This window comes from Agelaius tricolor, unplaced genomic scaffold (genome assembly GCF_023055355.1).
Source record: "Agelaius tricolor isolate 1412-34295 unplaced genomic scaffold, bAgeTri1.0.p SCAF_12, whole genome shotgun sequence".
In the NCBI taxonomy this organism is placed as follows: Eukaryota; Metazoa; Chordata; class Aves; order Passeriformes; family Icteridae; genus Agelaius; species Agelaius tricolor.
In genome coordinates, this window is record NW_027269272.1 from 11,677,064 (window position 1) to 11,699,151 (window position 22,088).

A 22,088-nucleotide genomic window follows, 5' to 3' on the forward strand; every position below is an offset into this window, starting at 1 on the left:
TTACTTGAATTGAGGAAGGAAATAATTTGCACCAGGATGTCAGATAATTTGATATAATAACAGCTTTCCAAATAGCAATCAGAAGAGTAAAAGGCATCTACTTCAGTTTCCTGTTTAGGCATTCTTGAACACCGTTTTGTTCTCCCAAATCTATTATGTTATTTCCAGCCTCAAGTGTGTTCTTTATTTTACCTTCCTATTGGTAATATCCAGGATAACAAATAATAATTAATGTCATCAGGCTTTATACAAACTATTTTCTGCTTTACTTACCCATAACATTCCTTGTTTTATGTTCTTCATATAGCATCATAAATTTAAAGAAAAACTTAAAAGAGTTTAGAAAAAAAAAAAACAAATTTCAAACATAATTAAATAGTTGTTCTATTCAGATGAAGGTAATATTTATGCTTCTCTCCCCCCTGCCACCCTCTCTCAGGAAAGGTGTCAATCAAAAAAGAAGATTTATGCAACTACACAGGAAAAGAGAACTGGTTTATGCTTCAACCTGTTGATTCTAATTCAGAGGTTCAGGTAACTATTGCACATTTACATTTTGAAAGTTAAGTACAGATAAGGACATCATGGTAGAAGGTTCCATCGAGCTGTAGGAGATGAGGTTTAGCATCTGTATTTCTTGTGAGGCAGTTGTGTCTTCAGTTTGGTTAGAGAATAATGCACTCTACACCTAAGCTGGTATTATTCCTCATGGTACTTCAAACTGGCAGAAAACATGAAGCAACTGTTTGGGAAATGTCTTAACAGTATTTTGATGTCTGGAATGCTTGTGAGAGGGGTCATGTACTTGAGGCACATGAATGGATCCTAAAACTCTTGAATACCTTTTTTTTGGTAATTTTTGGTGTTAACTGAAATAATGACATTAAAATGGTTAGTCTTCAAAACTAATGTACTAAAACTTGGATGTACTTGTGCTGTGTTCATGTATCTTAACCTGAAACACTTTCTGCATTCAACATCAAACAACTTACGCTTCACAGTTTTATTTCAGCCTGTGGTTCCAGTTCTTCAAACAGGATTATTCTAGGAATAGTTAAAAGTGAGATGGCTCTAGAAGTTGCAGCAATTCTCTTTTTGGTTTCAAGAACAAAACAGAATTCTTGAGAATCTCTTAGCCTTTTGCTGTGAAAAACTAGTAGATTTTAATAGGGGTTTTTTCCAGATTTGCCTGAGGGCAAAAGTCTTCGACTTGACAGTGTTTGTATTTTTTTAGTAACCTGAAAGTCCCTTTGGGTAGGGAGAATCCTGGCTACTTTTACGAGATCTGAATGTGCACAGAATTCTCTTGTTATTTCCACTGATGATTCATTTATGTGTCATAAGTTTAGCCTGCAGCTCTTGGGTATAGGAGGGCATGTGGTTGCTTTACATGAAGAGAGATTTTCAAAACATGTGAATACCACTTCCTCTTCTCTGTTGAAAATCAGTCCTCTTTCAGTTATGATCAAATGGAATAGAAAGGTTCATTTGGAAGGGACCTAGAGATCATCTAGTCCAGCTACACAGTGTCTTCTTTGAATTCTTTAATAACTCTGAAAATTCTAGAAAGCCCTTTCCAGATACAAACTGAAAGGTAGTTTCCACTTTGACTTAAACATCGTCATGCTTGCTGGTTTTTCTGTCATAAAAATGTATTGAGAAGGTATTAATTTTTGTCATAACACTACATGAGTAAGTGAAAATTCAATTAGAATATGCCATTAATAGAATTTAGTGATTTCTTACATATTGGAAATAAAAAGTTCATAATTTTCCTTGGCTTTGTGACTCACAGCAGAATGTAAACTCTTATTTTTTATGACTGTGCCATGCAAAGCACTGTCCTGCATTGCACTTCCATTAAGAGATGACCTTTTCTGCTTAGGTGTATGCTCCTCATATTTATCTTTACTTGAGTCAAGGCATTTGGGTAGGTTTCTCCTGTCCAGTTTTTTTTCCATAAAAGTCTTCAGGGTGTAGCTGAGACCAGTTCCCATCTGCCACATCTGGCTGAATCTTGTTGATTTGGATGTGCTTTACAGTACTGAAATATATTCTGAGATGTTTGAGGTTGTTGGCTGGACACGGCTGAAAGTAGTGGACTTTTATATTGTACATGTGCAGAAAAAGTGCATGAAATATTGATAAAGGTAAATCAGTTTGGAGGGAAAAAAAAGTTGTTTTCTTTTCCTCATGGCACTATACGTGTAGTTGATTTTTTTTCCTCTGGTTCCCTCAAAAATTTATGATGTGTGCAATGCAATAGAATAGCAGAAAAGTATTTTGTGTTCCATGGATATGCACAGGACTCCACTTTGCAGTTGCTTAGTTGGGATTATTTTGGGGGTTTTCTATACATCTGCATTTTTTTCGAGAAAAGTGTACTTTTTATATACATCTATTCTTCACAGGTTAACTTTGGTATAATTAGCAGCCTGTACACCAGGAATGTTAGTGGTGAGACTTTTAGAAAGCAGCTGCTCTGCTCTGTGTTTTGATATTAGCTGGTTTTTGTTTTGCTGCTGTTCACAGTATTATGAGTTCATATTAATCTTGTTTTCTTGAAACTTTGTCCTTTCTCCACTAGTTCCTGAAAGATAAATGCAAATGTGAGAATACTAAGTAAATAAACCAGCCTTCTGTACAGCCACATTTAAAGCCCAGTTGCATATTATGTCAAAAGTTCTGATAAAGATCTGCAGATCAGCAACTTGAGGAAACCATCACACTGCTCTCAACAAACAAAATGACAAAAATGTTCTAAAACTCTCCATGCATGTTGGGGAAATATTTACTTAGAGCCATGTTACTGTAGTCATCATGGCACTGAGCTGGGAGCAAACTGCATCCACAGGTAGTTCTCAGGAGCAGTGCTGTTTTACTCCTACTGTTAAGTGTAAAACACAATTTGTGGGTTTTGGTTTTAAAAGCAAAAGGAAGATGTTTAGGCCATTCCCAGCATGTGTTTTCTAAAACAAGTGAAGTCAGTTATTTAAATAAATGTTAATAATGGTTGTCTTTTCATTTGTCATTCAAAAACTTTGCCTTGTAAGGCTGTTGGCATGATTCTTGGTATCCTGTTTTTATCCTGTAAATCTGTTTTTGTAATGGAGTTTCTCTGCTTGACAAATACTTTGTTAATGTACCTGTGTTCCTGTCCCTGTAGTCCCAGTTTGCAAAACACCTGGCAGGCATCCCAAAGCAGTTAGGTTGGGAACTGCCTTGTAAAAGAAGCTTCATTTCTCCTCCCATGTGACGAACAGAGAGGGAAACGCAGCCTTTGCCCCAGGGGATTTACAATAACAACATTGCAGTTCTATGTCAAAACATAACTGCTATAGAAATGTGTGCAAGGTCAGCTAAGGGTTTTACTTCCATTTTAGCAGAAAGGCAAAGCTGTAGTTCAGATTATGAGTTGCTTCCTTTGCCGCTCTTGCAAATCACCTTCCAGAAACCCTCCCTAGGAATTTTGATTGTGAACAGACCAGTATCATCTGATGTTCCATTTAGCAAAGGAGAGACTCTGGCAGTGTGTACCTATCTTAGATGTAAGAGCCAGCATGATCAGCCAGGCACCCAAAGGAGTAGCAGGTATTGTTCAGGCAGTAGCTGTTTGGAGCAAGATTTAAGTAGTAAATTTTGATCATCCCCAAAAAGTTGCATATCATGGTTTAAAGTTATGGAGCCTTTTATTGAGAGGTACAGTAGGTTGGCCCTTGCTGGTTTCTGAAGTTAATCCATGCTGTTCCATAATTTATAGATTCTTTTTTTTTAATACATCCTGCCATATGTGGAAAAGAAAAGGAGGAAGCTGGGTTTAGCAATTATTGCCACCTTTTCCTCTCTTCTGGTTGTGTTTACTGTTCCTTCAGTACATCAGCAGTTTTCCTGAGATAGTTGAAAACTGCCCTGGGGTGCACAGTACATTTCTAAATTATCTTCAGTCTGGTGGGATGGACAGGATTTCACTGTGGATATTAAATGCTGCTGGTTATGGCTATTCCATGCTATTCTAATTCTCTAGGCATACCTACCTGCCTTCAGAGTCCAAGGTCATTTTAGAACTTTCTCCTGGAGTGTTCAGAAATTCATGGCTGTGCAAGGCTTCATCCCATGCTTGGGACAAAATAGCTGAGACTCTTACTCTTGGTAATTGCTTGGTAAAGGTGGAAGAAATACTTGTGTATGTTAAATCTGTAGAGGCTTGACTGGTTCTTGTGCTGTCTGCAGATGAGACAGTGCTTCTCTATAGCATTGTCTCAAAGTTCAGGTGCATCCATCATGCTCTGCTTGCAGGATATGTGCTATAGATGAGGTATTTTCTTCAAGTGGTAATATTGGAATTACTTCAAATAACTTCTAACTGTAAACTATATTATTGTTCTAATTCCTACTTTTAAAATAAATGCTTTTAAAACTACTTGTGTTTCTCTCCTGTTTTTTTTTTTCAGGGAAAAGTTCACCTTGAATTAAAACTGAATGAACTGATAACAGACAATGGATCTGTGTGCCAGCAACTAGTAGTACAGTAAGGAAATATATCAATCCTTTAATATTTGGTTGTTTGTTACAATATACGGGATTTGTCATTGCTGATACTGGATGTCTGCACATTTTAGTATCATAGCACTTTTATTTTTATGGGACTTTCCTTGGAATCTGCCTTATGAGGAGATGAGTATATGTCTGGGGAACTCCAGCAGAAGTTTTTCACAGCTGCTCATCTCTGCTACCAAAGCCCTCACTTTTATTGGGACTACTAGGATTAGTGTCTTGGAATTCCAGTTGAATTTGGTGTGGTGAGAAGGGTAGGAATGAGCAGTGCAGCTGACAGCCAGAACTTGCAGTACGGCTGTTACTGACTGAATTACTGCTGCTGGTGGTATTTTTTGGAGGTTGGTGTGGTAAAATTTATTGCTAGTTTTGCTTCAGAATTATTTTCTTCCAGTTAACCATGATAAGAAATTCTTACAGAAAAACAAAGTACAGGAGTTGTGGTTCTGGAACAGCATATTTGCCACATTTCAGTAAAAATTCTTAGCATCAACTTGAGGAGATTTCACTACCAAAATTAATTTTAGCTCTGAAGTGTAAAAATGCTACAGCATACCAAAGAGCATCATAGAAACAGTAAATTTTTGGTTATTAGCTAATGTAATTTTCATTATGAAGTTAAGAAGATGTTCTTGTCTTAGCCAGCTGTCTAGACCCAGATGAGTAGTTGAGTTGGAGCAGGACCCAGCAGAGTGGTCTGTTTGCTGTTCTTTAGCTCTATTCTGTGGTAGAGCTAAGCTGGTGAAACTGGTGATGCTTTAATGGCTTAGGCTCATCATTCAGGTAAGAGGGAACTTGCTGAACATCAAGGTATCTTTATTACTTAAAGATAATTTGGAATGTATCTGCTTTTATAGTGGGGTAGCAGCATGGTTCATTGGGAATCCTGCTGCTCTTCTTTTTTGTATCCCACTTGCAGCACAAAGCAGAATTAGAACAGCTTTTCCCCATGGACTGACTGTTCACCACCAAAAGCTGGCTGGAGCTTTATGACTTTGTGTTTTATTCCCAACTTTATTAATTTTCAGAAAATTTTATATTTTTATATGTTCATGTTAGTGTTGTGGGTTTTTTATTTTAAAAACCTGCCTGGATTTTTCATATGATGAAGAAGAGTTGCCTTAGAAAGTTACTGTTGCAAGTTGCAGTTTTGAGTAGGAAGTGGTTTACTCACTGTGCCCTCTCTTAGGATCTCGTTGTGACGGAGATAATTGATCAAAAGGAAGCCAGGGTTCTCTTTTGGTTGCAGCACTTGCCCACTCACTGCCATGTGGGAGAGGATTGTGCGTTAGGCCCTGCTGTGTTACATCAGTGCAGTTGGCTGAGGTTAGGAAATGCACTGGAGTTCCTTAAACTCAAAATGTTCAGTAGAATTGTACCACACGTGCTGCTGCCCTTGAAATAATGTACTGTACTACTAATACATAGTACATTAATCTATTTTGCATGTACTTGTCAGGGTATGTGAAATAAGAAATCTCTCACTGAATGTGGTATTATAGAAATGGATGTGAGGATGCTGTTGAGATGCATGTGACGTTAAAGCATGAGGAACTTACAGAAAATAGATGTGGGAGTATTAAAGAGAAAATTAAACTCTTTAAAACCCTGCTTGTCCTGTAAATTTCCCATGGTAATTAGTAAGTGATGCACTTCCTGCTATGTTTTTTGCTAGTCACCAGGCCCTGAGAAGACATTGAACTAGTAGGTCCTTTAACAAAGCTGAAAGAAAGGAGCAGAACCATGATAGAGTAAAGAGAGACAAGGAGTGGGCACAAATGTATTTATGTGTCTGTTTCTGACACTTCTTTATATGTTCTAAACTGGAAAATAATGGCCAAAGGAAAAAAAATTAATGAAAAAATAATTCTTGATATGCAGGCTATGATACTTGCCTTTCAGGAGGAATATTTTACTTCATGTTCAAATTAATGGTGTCTCAATGCAATGAAAATGAGATGCTTTTACACCTTCACCAGTTAATTTTTTTTCTAGGATAGGAGAATGCTAGATACTTGTGCTGGCTTCTGTGCATAGTTAAATTGCTAATGGATTTCCACTGTATATTCCCTGAGAGTCCAGAAATTCTACAAAGATGACAAGTAGTAGCTTCAGCTTTCATTACACAAGATTAAACGTGGTATTAAGTGCACACACAATAGCAAGTAATTAAAAGACTGTGATTCTGAGCATTACCTGGAGTCCCCTGTCACCTTGTGGCTAAACCAAAACCATGACTGGCTAGGCAATGGATTCCTGTTGACTTGGGTCTGTAAACATGGCTGTAGAAGCTTTTTCTGCTGGTCTTCTAGATGAGTTTTATGATTAGGATTGATTTAAAAACTCAACTCTAGTTGTTTTTTTTGTCATAAAGCATAGCTACTCTTCCTTTGGTGCAGGACTGTCTTAGAGCTCATGTAGAGCAGGCTAAGCCCTGATTTTACACATGATTTTTGTATTAATTGCAAACTTGCTGTTAAGTTTCATGCAGATACACTCACAGATTGTGAATTAAAGCTTTGTTTTGTCTCTGATATGAATTGCTTCCTTTTCTAATGTGTGAATGAGGGGGAGGAAAAGTGCAAGAGATTACCTGCTGACGCAGGGGTTGGTTTTCTTTTGAAACCACAATGGTGTGTATAGTAGCACATTTCACAAATACATGCTTGCAGCTCTTGCTGGGAGTCCCTACGAAGAGGTTTGCATGGCCATTGTTTGCATATTTGCTGCTGCTGAAATAGATGATGCTTGAACAGTTTCTTGGCAAATTAGGCAGTTGAGTGGTGGCACCTGCCTTCTCTGAGATCAACAGCCCTTCAGCTCTGAAAGAAGGTTTTGTGTATTTACAGGGTGAATACTTCAAAGCCCAGAAATGGTTTATTACAGCCAGATTTTGACTTTGCTGCACATACCTCTCTAAATGAATTACATACCATGCTCTCTCAGATTGACCTGTCAGTTTGTTCCTGTCCTGTTTATACTTTGGCTGCTCGCATGAAGTTGTTCTAGCAAACACAGCAGTCATAAATGAAGTTTACCTACAGATATTAATGGCTGCAGTTAGGGAGTGTCTGCCTGTGAAGAACTTCAGTTGATTTGAATGGTGGAGGTAGAGTCAGCCATTGAGGGGGTTTATTGTGGGCTGGGTCTTTTTAAGAACTTACTTTCATCTTTTAAGCTGAATATATGCCAGTTATATCTGAAAGGCTCTCATTTCCTGTATGAAACTCCTCTTGCACAACAAACTTCTGAGATGAGAATTAATGAAAACTGAATCATATCTTACACTCTACTGGAACAGGGCAGCAGTTGGGGAAAAGAACCAAAGTTCTGTTACCTGTTGCTTAGACGGCACATAAGGATATAGAAGTCTAAAATATAAAATAAAAGGCTTCTAAGTTCCTGGCTGCTACTTCAAACTCCATGCATTTATGCCTTTTGAATAACAGCTGCCTAGCTAGGTAGATGAAATGACTTTTCAAATCTGAAATATTTTTACTGTGTGTTAAAAATGTATTTATTATGGTTGTCGGAATAGGAGTGTATATTTAATGTTATTTTGGTTTTTGATTGGTCAAAATGTCTGGCATTTTGTTGGTGGTGTTGCTGGGATTTCTTGGTTGTTGTTTTCCTTTTAAAGGAGACTGCAGTTGCAGCACTTTGCCTGATTCTTTGAGGAAAGGCAGCATTCCTGTGAAATGTGCTGACTAGCAAACTGAGTGAGGTTTTTTTCGTTCCATTCATTTTCATTCCAACTTTTCCATTTCTGTTAAGTCTACTCCAGTTTAGCCACTTCAAACATCTTCAGGATTTTTAAACATGTTTAGTGGAGGCTGTTTGTTTAGTAGCTTAAAAGTATCAGTAATGATTCAGTGCAGTGTGCTCAGTCCCTGGGGAGGAGCAATCCAGCTCGGTAGTGCTGAGTTGATTTAATGGCTTCCTATCCCTAATGGCTGCTTGCCTTTGGAGCCTGGGAGGGCTCCTGCATGAACAGAGTGATTCAGTTTGCCAAACTGACAACTGGCTTTTAGGTTGAAAGCTTCCTGTGAGGGTGGTAAACAGAAGCAGCAGTTCAGCTGACTTGGCTGTGCTGTCACATATGTGTCTGAAGCAGACTCCAGGCTGTACCTGCAGACTGAAGGGGTGGATCTGACTGGCTAACTTGGAGTGAGAGATGGAAGGGGAGGAGGTCAGGTAAATTTGGAAGAAGAGAGAGATTTGGGGATATTAGGAGTTGATGGTCAGGGGTGGTGTTGGACCAGGACAGGCTGTCTGATAAACTGGGCAGGCTGTACTTGCTGGCAGCAGAGCTGGGGTTTGGACAGGAGGTGGGAATGGAGTGCTAGAGCTGCCTCCACAGGGACACCAGCTGGAGCATGAAATCAGCTTGAAGTGACAGATCCATATGATGAATCAGAGATTTCAGTTCTGCTGCAAGGCTGTGAAGTTGTCAGTAAAATGTTTTTCAATTTGCAGGAAATCACAAACGAGCCTTTCTTTAGTTTGTGTATGTTGTGGTCAAGAGAACAGAACAGGCTGTAACTGAAAGTCCTACAGACTCATGTCTGTTTGCTAGAGAAATCCAGGAGCTTGGTGATCATGTAAGAAGAGAAATTCTTGTTAAAACAGCTGAATTCTCTTCAGATAAGGTTGGCTGATCCATCTGCTATGAATTTCCTATCAGGTTCAAACTGTAGCTGATTTATAGGTACACTCAGCACTCACACCTGAAACTACAAAGCCTGAGGAGCTGCAGAGGGTGTTGTATGCTACAGGATGCCCCTCAGTCTGAAAGAATAGAGTCCTGCCTCAGATCAGATACCCCAAATGACTGAAAAGTCTAGACAGTTTAATTTTGTTGCCACTCTTCTGGGCCACTTACGTGTTGGAGGAGGAATCAATGAATGCTTATGGAACAACTGGATGTTTCAAGAACCCATTTAAATGGTGGGTTTGAAATCACTGTAGCGTTCATTGTGATTCAAAAATTATTGAAATGCTGAAGGCCACGTGCTTGATAACTGGAAGAAAAATAACAAATGATTGTGCAGTGGTTCAGCACTAAATGTTCCCTGAACTGGCTAAGACAAAGGGACTTTTGCAGGGGGGAAATACCATCTGGTTTATAATTGTGCATACTCCAAAGAGGGTGGAGTTTGGAGGCAGCACAGGAGTGTTAGTGTCTGTTGTTTCCACTCTTGTATTTGAATTTGCAGCTCCTGTTATTCTTTTTAACAACATTTTTCTACAGTACATAAAGCAGTTATTTTAAAATGTGGGCAGCTACATAACTTCCACTGGATCTACACAACTTATTATTACACAGTATGATATTAGAACATTTACTTAATTGTTCATGTGAATTTAAAGTTTTCTCCTCAAGTTGCCTAGATTTTGGATTTTAGTCAAACTAGCAAATTATGACAATTGAAATTTTCTTGCTTTAATTTAGTTAAATTCTTGCAATACAGCTAAAAATACATTATTTTAAAGAGAACATGAATATAACATTCAGATCTTAGGAAATTTTGTAACCTGCAGAATGTTTTTGGACTTAAACTACATGTTGTATGGTTACATTAGAGCATCATTTTGCTCTAATGTAACCATACAACATGTAGTTTGTATGTGTTACATTAGAGCATCATTTTGCTAAAAAGTCTAGTTTCTGCTATGAATTTACAAACTCTTCTGCTTCACTTCAGTTGTTCCAGCTTTTTTTAGTTAATGCTCATATGTGAGCAGCATCTGAAGGTTAGGCAGCTTGCTGACCCAGCTCTGTGTTGCTGCTGTGGCGATTCAAAGATTGCAAGACTTTGGAAAAGGTCCAGAAAAGGTTTCTCTGTCTCCATGAGCATTAATTGACAACCATCCTCTCCCTTTTGCATCAAGGCTGATGAACAATGTGCCTGGGTACCTGTTAAACACCAGTTTACCACTTACTGTATGAATTACAGAAGAAAACAGAATTTTTAAAAGGGTCATTAAACCTTGATGGTAATTTAACCCTGAACACGGACTATTGTGAAAAAAGATTGAAAATAAACCTTGGGCACTATTTCAAAGATAGAGCTAGAACTATATACTATAATAGTTTCAGATGTTTAATTTTAAATATCATTTCAGGATTTGACTTTGGATTTCTTAGCATAACTCAGAATGTAATTTATTCAAAATTACATATTTCGATCTATTTCAATGCCTTCCAGATATAGTTGCTGCCATTGGTTGAGGCCAGATAGCTTTTCAAATTTGAGTTAATGAAATCTGCAATTTTTCCTAACATATAGCAGTTCATTTTACTTAGGATTTTGTCATTCATGTGTGATACTGGACTGTCTTTATCAAAGCAATTCCAGGAGTTTTGTTCTCAGAGAGCCTCCCAATATGACTATATACTTGAGTATTATTTTGTGTTACCATCTAGAGATCTTCTTCAGTACATGCAGCATGTTGGATCATTGTATTGCTAGTTCTGTGTGTTATGCAGCAGGACAAAAAGTTTTCAAAAAGCAAGCATTGTTTGGATTTTATTTTTTTTAAGCCAAATAATTGCTTCACTGATCTGTTGTTTGCCTTTTCCTTGTAGCATAAAGGAGTGCCATGGGTTACCTCTTATAAACGGACAGAATTGTGATCCTTATGCAACAGTCTCTCTCGTGGGGCCTTCCAGGTAACATTTTAATATAAAATGAATAAAACTAAAAATGCTGTGATGTTGAATTGCAAAAGAAAGTCCTAGGTTTTAAGCAAAATCTTTAAAACACAGAAAAATCTTCCAGTGCTCTCATGCGTACATCCCATCTCCATGGATACTGTTCTCTCCCTTCCCTGCCATATGCTCCAGACTGGGATGGTGTTTGGTCTGTCTGAATTGTTTGCACTAGTCAAGAGCCACTTATGACTCAGTTCTTTCTTTTTTTTTTCTGTTTTGTATTGGATTTCTGCACTGTACTTCCTGTTAATTAATGTGAAATTCCTGTATGTTGCCATGCAGTCAGTTGCTCCCTCACCTTCCTCTCTTCTCTGTTTTCCCTGATGTGTGGGTTTCTTCACAGCAGATGTGTAGTAATTGGGAGGAGATGAGGGAGGAGAGGTTCTGGAACACCTTCAGGATGCTGTGTTCAATGTCCACACAGTTCAAATATCCCCTTGTTTGGGACCAGTAATCCTCAATAACTCCTGGGTTTTTTCATTTAAGAAAAATCCCCCATCCCACACATTCACTATGTGCAAGTCCCTGCCCAATAAGGAGGATAAGTTTCAGTTGCTTCATTTTTGCCACATCAGACCCTTTCCTTTCTCCTGTGCTGAGGAATTGCCTTTGTGAGCACAGTGCCAGGATGTGTTGTACCAGGCTTGCTTGGCTTAAAGACTGTGGAAGGATTGTCCCTGAGTAAGCTCTGCATGGAGCATTTTTTTTCTCCTTGGTAATAAACAATCACATTTTTTAGGTTTGGCTTGGGGGGTTTTTTGTTTGCTTTGTTTGTGTGGGTTTTTCCTAAGAGGACTAGGGAAGCTCACCCATTATACTTGAGAATCATGGGGATAAATGGCAAAGAAGGTAAACTGACAGAGGTTTTCTGTTTGAGTCCTGTGTGTGGATGGAAGTGGGAGAATGTTGGTCCCACAAAAGATTTACCCTGTTAGTATGGGAATAGATGTGCAAATCTGGCAGGAATTCCTGGTTGAGATTTTCCAATCTTATGCATGTGTGACTCATGTACCATGACTGGAATATTTATATGTCCAGTGCCTGAAAAGAGGTAGTTGATACTTAGGGCAGTTTTTCTTCTCCCTTGTCCGTTTTTCTCATGTATTTTACATTTCTTTCTTTTGGAAAGCCATTTTATACTACCACAGCCCTTTGCTAAATAAATAAAACTGTATTCCTTTATAAAACTTGTAAAATTAAAAAAAAAAACAAACCAAAATCAACACACAAGGAAATGGGGGCAGTTGTTTTGTTTGACCCTGTGCTGCTTCATATCTTACATGAGCAGTAGTTGTTTTCAAAGAAAACCTTCAGTGTCTTGGGTATAAGCCCCTGTCTGTAAAGAAGCAGTGGATATTTCACCAGCAAAAGAGGGTGGGAAAAACAGAAACTGCAGTTGAGCAAGACAAGGAAGTGTGCTCGTTACCTTCAGGCAGTGGTAAAGAAATTTAAATTTTGAATGCATTAGAAATTGTTCATGTATTTTAATTAATATATGTAAGTTTTACCTGTCTGTGAAATTAAATACAACCTTTGAGTTGGAGAGATGCACGGCTAGCTAGATAAAACATTTAAAATTTTAGCTCTTTAAACACTTTTGTGAAGATGAATTAATTTCATTTTAAGATTTTCTTCATTGATCAAAGTGAATTGTAGAATAACAAAAAATGTTTTAACTTAAATGCATGGGTCCTTCTTGACAATAGAATGTCTTTATAATTGTGTGTTTAAGTTGTCTATGGTAAAAATTTTACCACATTGGAACAGGAATGACCAAAAGAAGACCAAAGTTAAGAAGAAAACAAGCAATCCGCAGTTTAATGAGACATTTTATTTTGAGGTAACTTTTTGTGTGTGTTCTTCCTGTTTATCTGTTCTGTGCAACCCTTCAGATATTTTTAAGCAAGCTGCATAGCAATACCTAATGCAGAAAGCTCTCTCCAGGCAAATTGAAGAGCTTTAACTGGCCTCTCAAATGTAAGTGGATGACATAGTTAAATTTCTGTCTGCCAGACAATAGCATTCTCCTCCAATTGCTGTGTGAGAAGTTACTTTCTCACAAGCACATATATGAAGGTAATCCCTATCTTGAATCACTTTATATACCATCTGTTGCCATCTGGAGTTCTGAGATAACTTTAACCTATCCCATGGACTTCTGTTTAAATATTTTCAAGCTTGACCTAAAAAACCCAAACAACTTATTTATTTAATAAAGTAATACAGTAATTATACCCAAAAAGTTTATTTTATTTTAAAAAGTTAACTTTGTTGTTATTTAGGAGTTGATTTCAATTCTACATGAGTTATCTGACAAAGAAACCATGAGTTTAAATTTTCATCTGATTTGTGTCAGTAATAAAAATCAGATTTGCATTTAAAGCATGCAGTACTGAGAGTTGGAAGGAGTACACCTATTTCATGTGCCTCAAATGTATTATAATTTATTGTGTTTTTATAAATCCTGGTGTGGGACTTGAGTGAGAAATAGTTTCATACCTATGCACAGTTTCAGTTCATGTGTGTGTCTCAGTTGACCTGCTCAAGAATACTGAGTGTGATTTCTTAAGAAGTTAGATATTAGGATAAAAATGTGATCCAAACCACTCTGGTAACTTTTTGACTTATGATTTATTGGAGTTAAATTGAGAATGCAGTCAGTCAAGAAATGAGGAAACTGTAGATGAGAGGTTACAATTGTGTTGTAACTAGGGCAAGAAGAGTGGGTTTCCTATTTGTTGTTTCTTTAAACATTTCAGAACTGACTTACTTCAATGCTTTCATAGGGCTCATGCTAAAAGAAAAAAAAATTTGCCCGTTTCCTGTCATACTACTTGTTGTTTTTTCTAATAGATCTATACTGTAATTCCCTCATTTATCAGCCTTCAGTAGGCTCCACCATGAACTCTACTTGACCCATTTTTCTCCTGCTTTCTGGAAAAAGCAGTTTGTTTGGCCAACTGACCTTTTTCCTTTGTATAAGGAACAGTAACTATTTACCTATGCTAGAGGCAGGGAGGGTTTTCTTTGATTTTTAATATCCATAATATAAAAAATGTGTTAATAAGAGGAATTTACTTGCAGGTAACCAGGTCCAGCAGTTACACCAAAAAGTCCCAGTTTCAGGTGGAAGAAGAAGATATTGAGAAACTAGAAGTCAGGTAAGTTATGTGGATTAGAAAGTGATTTCATAGAATCATTAATAAATCATACTATTTTATCATCAAGACAATAAATACCTGTTTTATCTTAGTGTAGTTTCATAGAATTACTGATCAGACTTGTAGAAAAGATGACAAAGAAAATTTCTTTTTCTTTTACTTGTATTTCTTACTGAAGATGAGTTTTTTTATTTTGAAGTAAATAGTGGTTGAGTGTAGCATTCCTGTGCCCGTGAGTAAAGAGGTATGAATACCTTATATCAAATAATATTTATTTGGGCAGAAGATTGGTAATAGAACTTGCACTGAAGGATACAAGCTTACCTGATCCTAGTCTATAGTTTCAAATATAGTTGGTTGGCTTAATAAAAAAAGAGGAGAAAGCCTCTTTCATGAGATTCTTACAATTTCGCTTTGCTTTTTAGAGGAACATTTGTCTTTCATCCTTTCCTTGCAAATGCAAATACTCAAAGTATGTTCCCCTTTTCTGCTGCTTTCCCCTCAGAGCAGGTCTTTGTGTATTTATGAAATGTAATTAGAACTGCAGAGAGCCCTGGACTCAGTTTCTTGTCTTTCTTGTGCTCCTGCACATACATGCACCAAATTTGCTGAATGACAGAAAGTGTTCAAGGCCAGCATATGTTTCCTAACAGGCATCAGAAGAATAATTTAGCAGTTAATCCACATAGCCATTATAGAACTAACTTAGTATGCGTGTTTTTAACTATTAGCTTCATTAATTAGAACTGTATATTTCATTGTAGATGCAAATATATTTAGAAAAATAGTCATGCCCCAACAAATCTAGTTGTCTTTTTTTTTGTTTTTGTTTTTTTTGTTCTTAACAACTGCTGTCTGTCAGAAATGTCAGAGAGGTAAGAAGTAATAGAACAAGCCAGGGTGCATGTGTGGAGCCGGATTCCATTGGAGGTTGTAAGCGTACGAGCTGCTGCTTGGAGAAACAAGCGCATGTCTTGGTGTGGCATTGCAGTGGCCCAGACTCTAGCACTTAGGTGGATATTTGAATCTATTGGTGGTTAAAAAGTTCACTTGAATTACCTGAGAAGAAATGTGCACAGTTTTGGGGGTGGAGACTGCGCAGAAGCCGTACGTTGTGCCAGTCACTTTTGTTTACTGATGCAAGGTCTGCAAGTCTTAACTTTCACTGTTTGTTTCTTTATCTGTTCTTTATGGATTAATAAGTCACTTGTTTGAGTCTTCCTGGTTTATTTAGAATGGAGTGAGATTTCTAACATTTGCTGCCTGCATGCATGTGGATTAGTGCTGTAAGGCAGTTATTGTAAACTTGCTTATTTCTCTCTGGGAGAAAAGAAAATTAAGCCATGTTCTTGTTTTCAGGGTTGACCTATGGAATAATGGGAATCTGGTACAAGACATCTTTCTAGGAGAAATTAAAGTTCCTGTGAAGGTGTTAAGAAATGATTCCTTTCAAGCATGGTGAGAAATGGTGATTCAGAAGTGAATTTGCTTGTCTTGCACATTTTTTTGCAAAGGATATGTTTTATTTTACCTATTCATTAAACTGTCTTCCTGTTCTAATCTAGGTGAAACATGTTTCTAGAGTTTCCCTGCTTAGTAAACTACCCTTGTCAGCAGGTACATTTAGCTCTGCTCTTCCCCATGTCTGCACCTAGTCACAGAATAGTTGGTGTTTGAAGGGGATGTGTGGAGAGTGAAGGGAAGATGGACTGTAGCTGTCTTTTGGTCAGGTTGCTGGATTTCAGTGATCTCTGTGTGCCTTTCAGCCTACCCAGCAAACCTGGAGCTTCTCAGAATTGCATCACTCATAATTCAATTCCTAAGTCAGACTTCCAGAATGACCAATGAGGAATTTATTTGATCATTAAGTATGGATTTTTTTTTTCTTCCTTGGGGAGACTCTGAAAGTATCCTCTAGAACCAACCCAGCATCATATCAGGGGAGCAGGCACAGGAGCTGGAAGGGTGAGGTGTGAAGGGAGTTCAGGCAAGAAACACTTCTGTGTGGGACATCTCGGCACCCTCCTTTCTGATGTTTTTGGAAGCAGGAGCCCATCTCTAGCTCCTTTGCTGTCCCAAATGCTTGGCAGCAGGAAGGGATGAGTGCAAGGGATTTGAGTGCCTCCAAGTGTGTAAAATATTCTGCTTTTAGTGAACCTTTTAGTACAGGAAAAAGCATGGAGGAAGCGCTTTCATATCCACACAGAAAACAGATGGGAAGAACATGTGTAAATAGGAACTAAATGAACACAGGTCTTGGCCAGGAGCCTTTATGGCTCTGCTCCATGTACCCACCTCAGGCTCCAAATGTCTTGGATGCTGAACTCAGACTCTTGGTGTTTGAATGTGGTCCTGTAGGTGTTTGTGTTGGAGTTTCTGGTTTTGCACGGTGTATTGCACTCACAGGCTTGTTCTGCCAGTCTCTCATCAACAGCTGTATGACCATATTAACATAAAAACAGGCCTCTGTCAACAACCTGCAGAGAGAAAGATTGTATCAGCATGGGCTCATTGCCTGTGGGCTGTGTGTGTGTAGCTGTTTGAATTGACCAGTCTGATCTCCTGGTTCTAGAGGTCCAAATACACATGATTGTAAAAGAATATTTGGAGATGGGGTTTCAGTTTGTTGGGGTGATTGTTAAAACTACTGTGACACCACTTAAAAGCTGTGAACGTTTTTGTAGGGCTACACCTCCTGTTGGAATGCAGTGAAACTGCAGCCAGTGAATTGTTCAATGGATTTTGTATTAAGAGTAGAAAAAAAAATCTGCATTTTCCCTATATCTTGTTTCTCAAGAGTGGAGCCTGTTAATATTATGTGTTTTTTCTGGTCTCAGACAAGACCATTTTAACTCTTCACACTACTTGTTTCACTTGCAGTGTCCAACACCCTAAATATAACCTAGATGTAAAATGAGATGTCCCAGTGTAGTCTCAAACAATTCCTGCTATTCCCTGTTAACCTACAAAAAGTATATCCTATTCTACTGTTTGAAAGATGTGAGAAAATAAATTTAAGTTCCATTATATGTTAAAGATGAATTAAATGCTGCTCATGTTTTTACTTTTGTGTCTCAAGGGGGGTTTTTTGTGAATTTTTTACCAGTTTTCAGATACAATGCATGTATAATGAAATAGTTAAATGTGATACTTTGCTTTATTATGGAATTAGTCAAATGAATGAAATAGGTATCTAATATTTTATAATTGTCCTGTTGCTTACAGGTACTTACTTCAGCCAAGAGAAAATGGAAACAAGTCTTCAAAAACTGATGATTTGGGATCACTTAGATTAAATATCTGTTACACTGAAGACTGTGTACTTCCATCTGAGTACTACACTTCTCTAAGGAACTTGCTGCTAAAATCTTCAGATGTTCAGGTACTTTTGTTGAAAACTTCATTGAAGTGAAAACTAAAAATGGATTATGCAGTTGTGAGACAATATGAATTACTCATATCTAGATGATGGGTTTTGTTTCTTTGTATAAATTACTTCTGTCACACCCAGACAAACAGCTTCTAGAGCTCTTACTTCTGCTCCAGGATTTTCTTCTTATTTTAGAAGAACCAGTGGAGACAGGAATATAATCTGTGCTATGTGCCTGGAGGAGATAAAATACTTTTTTCTTTTTGTTTGTTCTTTTCAACATTGTATTTTTCCATTGGCATCTATTGGCTTCTTGGATTTAGAGATTTTCCAGGGACACTGATTCATTATTGGCACTGAAGGGCAGATAATTAACAAAAAGGATCTACTTCAGAGTTTATTTCAAATTCTACTTCTGAATTGCTTCTGCCTTCCCCAGGATGTTAATCAGCATGACTGGATTTCTCACCAGGACATGGTGACAAAGAGGGAAGTGTGGTAGAGTGTTTGCATAACACTGGGACAGGAATCAAACTGTAGCAACCAGACTTTATATTCCGAGGTCTTGTACAGCTTTTTATCGATTCAGTGTTAGTGAAATAGTGACAGAGGAGAAGAAAGATAGAGGAAGCAGCTGTGACTCAAGTTTTTGCTGGCCCATATTCAAATACTGCTTCACTGGAATTCAGGAATAGCTGAGTATATAGGTAGCAGCAGTCAGCGGTGGTCTTTTCTACTGAAATAATTTAGCTTTTGTATTGAAATTCCCTAATGTACAGCGGTAGCAAACACTTTAGAAGGGTGAGAACTTTATTTTAATGTCCCCTGATTGTAGTTTTAAAAGTCCTATGAAGATACATGACATTTTAGTAAAACAACTGCTTTCTGTCTCTAACTTGGGTTTGTGACAAAGCCATAGTGTAACCCTTTAGGGGGAATGAGTAGGATGAGTAGCTGCTGAATTCCATTCTTAAGTGTATTTATAGAGTGGATAATATTAATTTTCAATTAACTATCTCTGAAATGAAAGCTTTTAATTGCCATGTTACACAGCAAATACTGAAACTTTCTGTTAACAAACTCTGTCATTAGATTTGATCTGTACTTTTTCAAATACAGAAGGAACATTTAACTACTTAGATGTTGTATTCTGCTTTCTCCCAGCCCATTTCTGCATCCGCTGCCTACATTCTGAGTGAGGTGTGTCGAGACAAGTGCGATGCTGTGCTGCCCCTGGTCCGGCTGCTGCTGCACCACCATAAGCTGGTTCCCTTCGTTGCAGCAGTGGCAGAGCTAGATCTGAGGGACACCCAGTATGTATTTCATGTTTATTGATGTCATGCTTTCTAAAATTAACCTTAGAGTTTCAATGGGGCTTCACGATACAACACTGATAAGTAAGCCCTTTGGTTTCTTTTTCTCAAGTAAAACTGACTAAATATATTCATCTTTTCATGCTAATTTTTAAAAACATTTATTAAAATAATTTTGGATCTGGGAGTCAGAGTTAAGGGTGCTGGACAGTTTGGTCAAACTTTGTCTTAGAGTACATAGTTTTTATTTTAAATGTCTTTATTTGGCCACTCTTCAAATTTTACTGAGCATTGTATTGAAACTTATAAACTTAGATGGAACATCTTTAAATTGGTGAAAATCTTATCCTGTTGTCTTTTACATGTGGCTTAAATGAAGGCTACTCTTTTTCTGCAAAAATGCCATGTAATTAAGAATGTGGCCTGCATGCCTTGCAGGTAAGAAGCACAGGAGTTTTCCAAGTAGCAGCATATGGTCTGTGAATTTGCAGCTCTGTGGTTAGGAGAGAAATAATGCAGATGTGAGTAGCAACCAGTGCACTGCCAGGTCATATCCAGTGGAGGTGTGGCAGGGCTTTTGTCACCACAGGACAGTTGATTTCAAAGCACTTAGTCTTGATTTAAATAATGCGAGACAGCTTAACTGTGTAGAAAGAGGTGACTCATAGAAAATAATTTTCTAAACTGCATTTTAGTACACACATTCCATTGTAATTGAACTGTAACAAAGGCAGCTTAAACTAAATCTCTCAGATTAGAAAGATACACTTTGCACAGCTAGCTGTCAGTTTTCTTCAACAACTATAATGAATAAAAACATAACCTTGGATTAAATTATCTTTTGGTTTAAGTGTCTGGGTTTATTGGTGTAGTGTAGTAGTGTGCTATAGCTCCAGATTTTTTTTACCATGACTGCTGCAGGAGGAATTGTATATTGCTGAGGTACAATTTTCATTATTTTGGAATTTTCTCCAGTTGTTCTTTCTCATGTTCCACACTACACTATAACTTTAATTGTATAAAATTTCTTAGGCTTTTTATGGTTTTATTTATGTTCCTGGGTTTGGTAATTGCTGTAATAATATTCTTGTTTATACTCTTTTTGTTACTGAGTGCCATTGGAAGCTTGGTGCATGTGTTCTGGGATTCCTGATTAAAATATATTACAAATACTTTTAAAATATTTAATAGCAAGATAGAGTGTAAATTGAAATTTTTTACTGAACTTGTTTTTTCCCTGCTCAAATAAAATAACTTCTTTTCTTGCAGAGAAGCAAACACAATCTTCAGAGGCAACTCACTAGCAACTCGGTGTGTGGATGAAATGATGAAAATAGTGGGGAAGCACTACCTAAAGGTTACTTTGAAACCTGTTATTGATGAGGTATGTTATCCTGCTGAAACTTCTTTGGGGAAGCTCAGCCCCCTGTGGTATCCTTCTCTGTGAGATAGACATTCCTGTTTCAGCTCTCTGGTAGGAATCACTCAGGTAGGGGCATCCTAGAGGAAAAATTAATTGAGCAATAATTGCTAAAGTTAAGTGGGAAGAGCTGTGTTTTGTCATTTATGTTCCAGATGCTTCAAAGTAAACAGTCAATGAAAGTCATTGCAGCCTCCCAACACGTTGCAGAATTTGCCCATGTGATGCTTTATGTAATCAATCCATTTGAAAAGGCACAAACAAAAGTGAGGATGGTTATTGCATGTTGGTAAAGATGGTTAGGACCTATTTAGAATTTTATTCCTAAATATAATAATCTAGTTTTTAACAGGTGCATTTCCATACTTTGTCTCAAAAATTGAACTCCTATAGTTTTGTTTGTTTCTTTCAGATATGTGAGTCGCCTAAACCCTGTGAAATAGATCCCATCAAATTAAGAGAGGGGGATAACGTAGAAATTAATATGGTGAGTTTACCAACTGGTCTTAAAATCTGAAAGAAGCATTTTTAAAAGCAGTCTTTGTAATGGAAAATGAGTAACTCATAGTAGCAATATAACTCTGTTTTCAGAGTAAACAAAAAGCTGTATTTTCTTACTCCTCTTTATGAAGACAGCAATGGAAAAGTCCAGTGGAAGATGGGACAGAGAGGAGAAGTTAAAGATGACAGTCATTCTTATCAATTTTTTGGGTGTTTTGATTCCTGATGTCCTATACTCAGCATCTAGATTGATGTACCTAATTAGAAGTGTTCTAGCATTTTTCATTGAAGTTTTGCTGGCTGCTTCCCTCTTACCCCAGAGTATGCTGGTGTTGAAGGCAACAGTTGCTGCAATAAAGTTAACGTTCACTTGATATGCATGGGAAATGTTCCTTCCTTGTTGTCAAATGACAAAACCAGCTATTGATAGGTAGTTTATATTGCTAGACACTGCTTATATACTTTTAAGTAAATATCATTAAACTACCTTTTAACAGTAGTAATGCCATATAAACATTATGAGGCTTTTAAAATATGCACTGTACTAGAATTCAGTATTGAATAAGCAGACAGTGTTATGTTTGTGCCCAGGGAAAAGAAGAGGAGAAATATGAATGTTCATGGTCTTAAAAAATACCTTTTTTCATAATTGCAGGAAAATCTCCGCTATTACGTGGACAAAGTGTTCCGTGAAATAGTGCGGTCGAGTATAAGTTGTCCTACACTAATGTGTGATGTGTTTTATTCTTTGAGGCATCTGGCTGCCAAAAGATTTCCAAGTAAGTGTTCTCTAAGAACTTCTGAAAGTGGTGTTCAGACTGAAAACTTCTGCAGTTACCTTACAGGGATTGTTAAAATTCTTATCTTGTCCGAGGCTGTGCCCTGAACTTTGACAGGCGTTTGTTTTTCTGTCAGGCTGTAAGTTATAGTCAAACTTTATGGTCAGTCAAGAGACATTTTTTGTATTCTGACACAAAAATATAGCAAATCAGAAACTGCAAGACAGCAGCAAATGAGAAGTCATCAGAAGAGTACAAGATAATAGTAGAAAAGC

At 37.5% G+C, this 22,088-nt stretch overlaps 1 protein-coding gene across 5 annotated transcripts in view; it reads left to right on the forward strand.

Annotated features, from left to right (window-relative positions):
• RASA2 (RAS p21 protein activator 2) overlaps positions 1–22,088 on the forward strand; it is a 45,487-nt gene that overhangs the window by 12,245 nt on the left and 11,154 nt on the right. For 3 of the 5 annotated variants that reach the window (XM_071437606.1, XM_071437609.1, XM_071437607.1), the window contains exons 4-14: positions 440–534; positions 4,452–4,528; positions 11,144–11,227; positions 13,037–13,109; positions 14,354–14,430; positions 15,790–15,888; positions 17,656–17,812; positions 18,965–19,113; positions 20,383–20,497; positions 20,946–21,020; positions 21,690–21,813. In XM_071437606.1, coding sequence (XP_071293707.1) covers positions 440–534; positions 4,452–4,528; positions 11,144–11,227; positions 13,037–13,109; positions 14,354–14,430; positions 15,790–15,888; positions 17,656–17,812; positions 18,965–19,113; positions 20,383–20,497; positions 20,946–21,020; positions 21,690–21,813 — 1,125 coding nt within the window. The other 2 variants (XM_071437610.1, XM_071437611.1) reach the window with 2 other exon arrangements.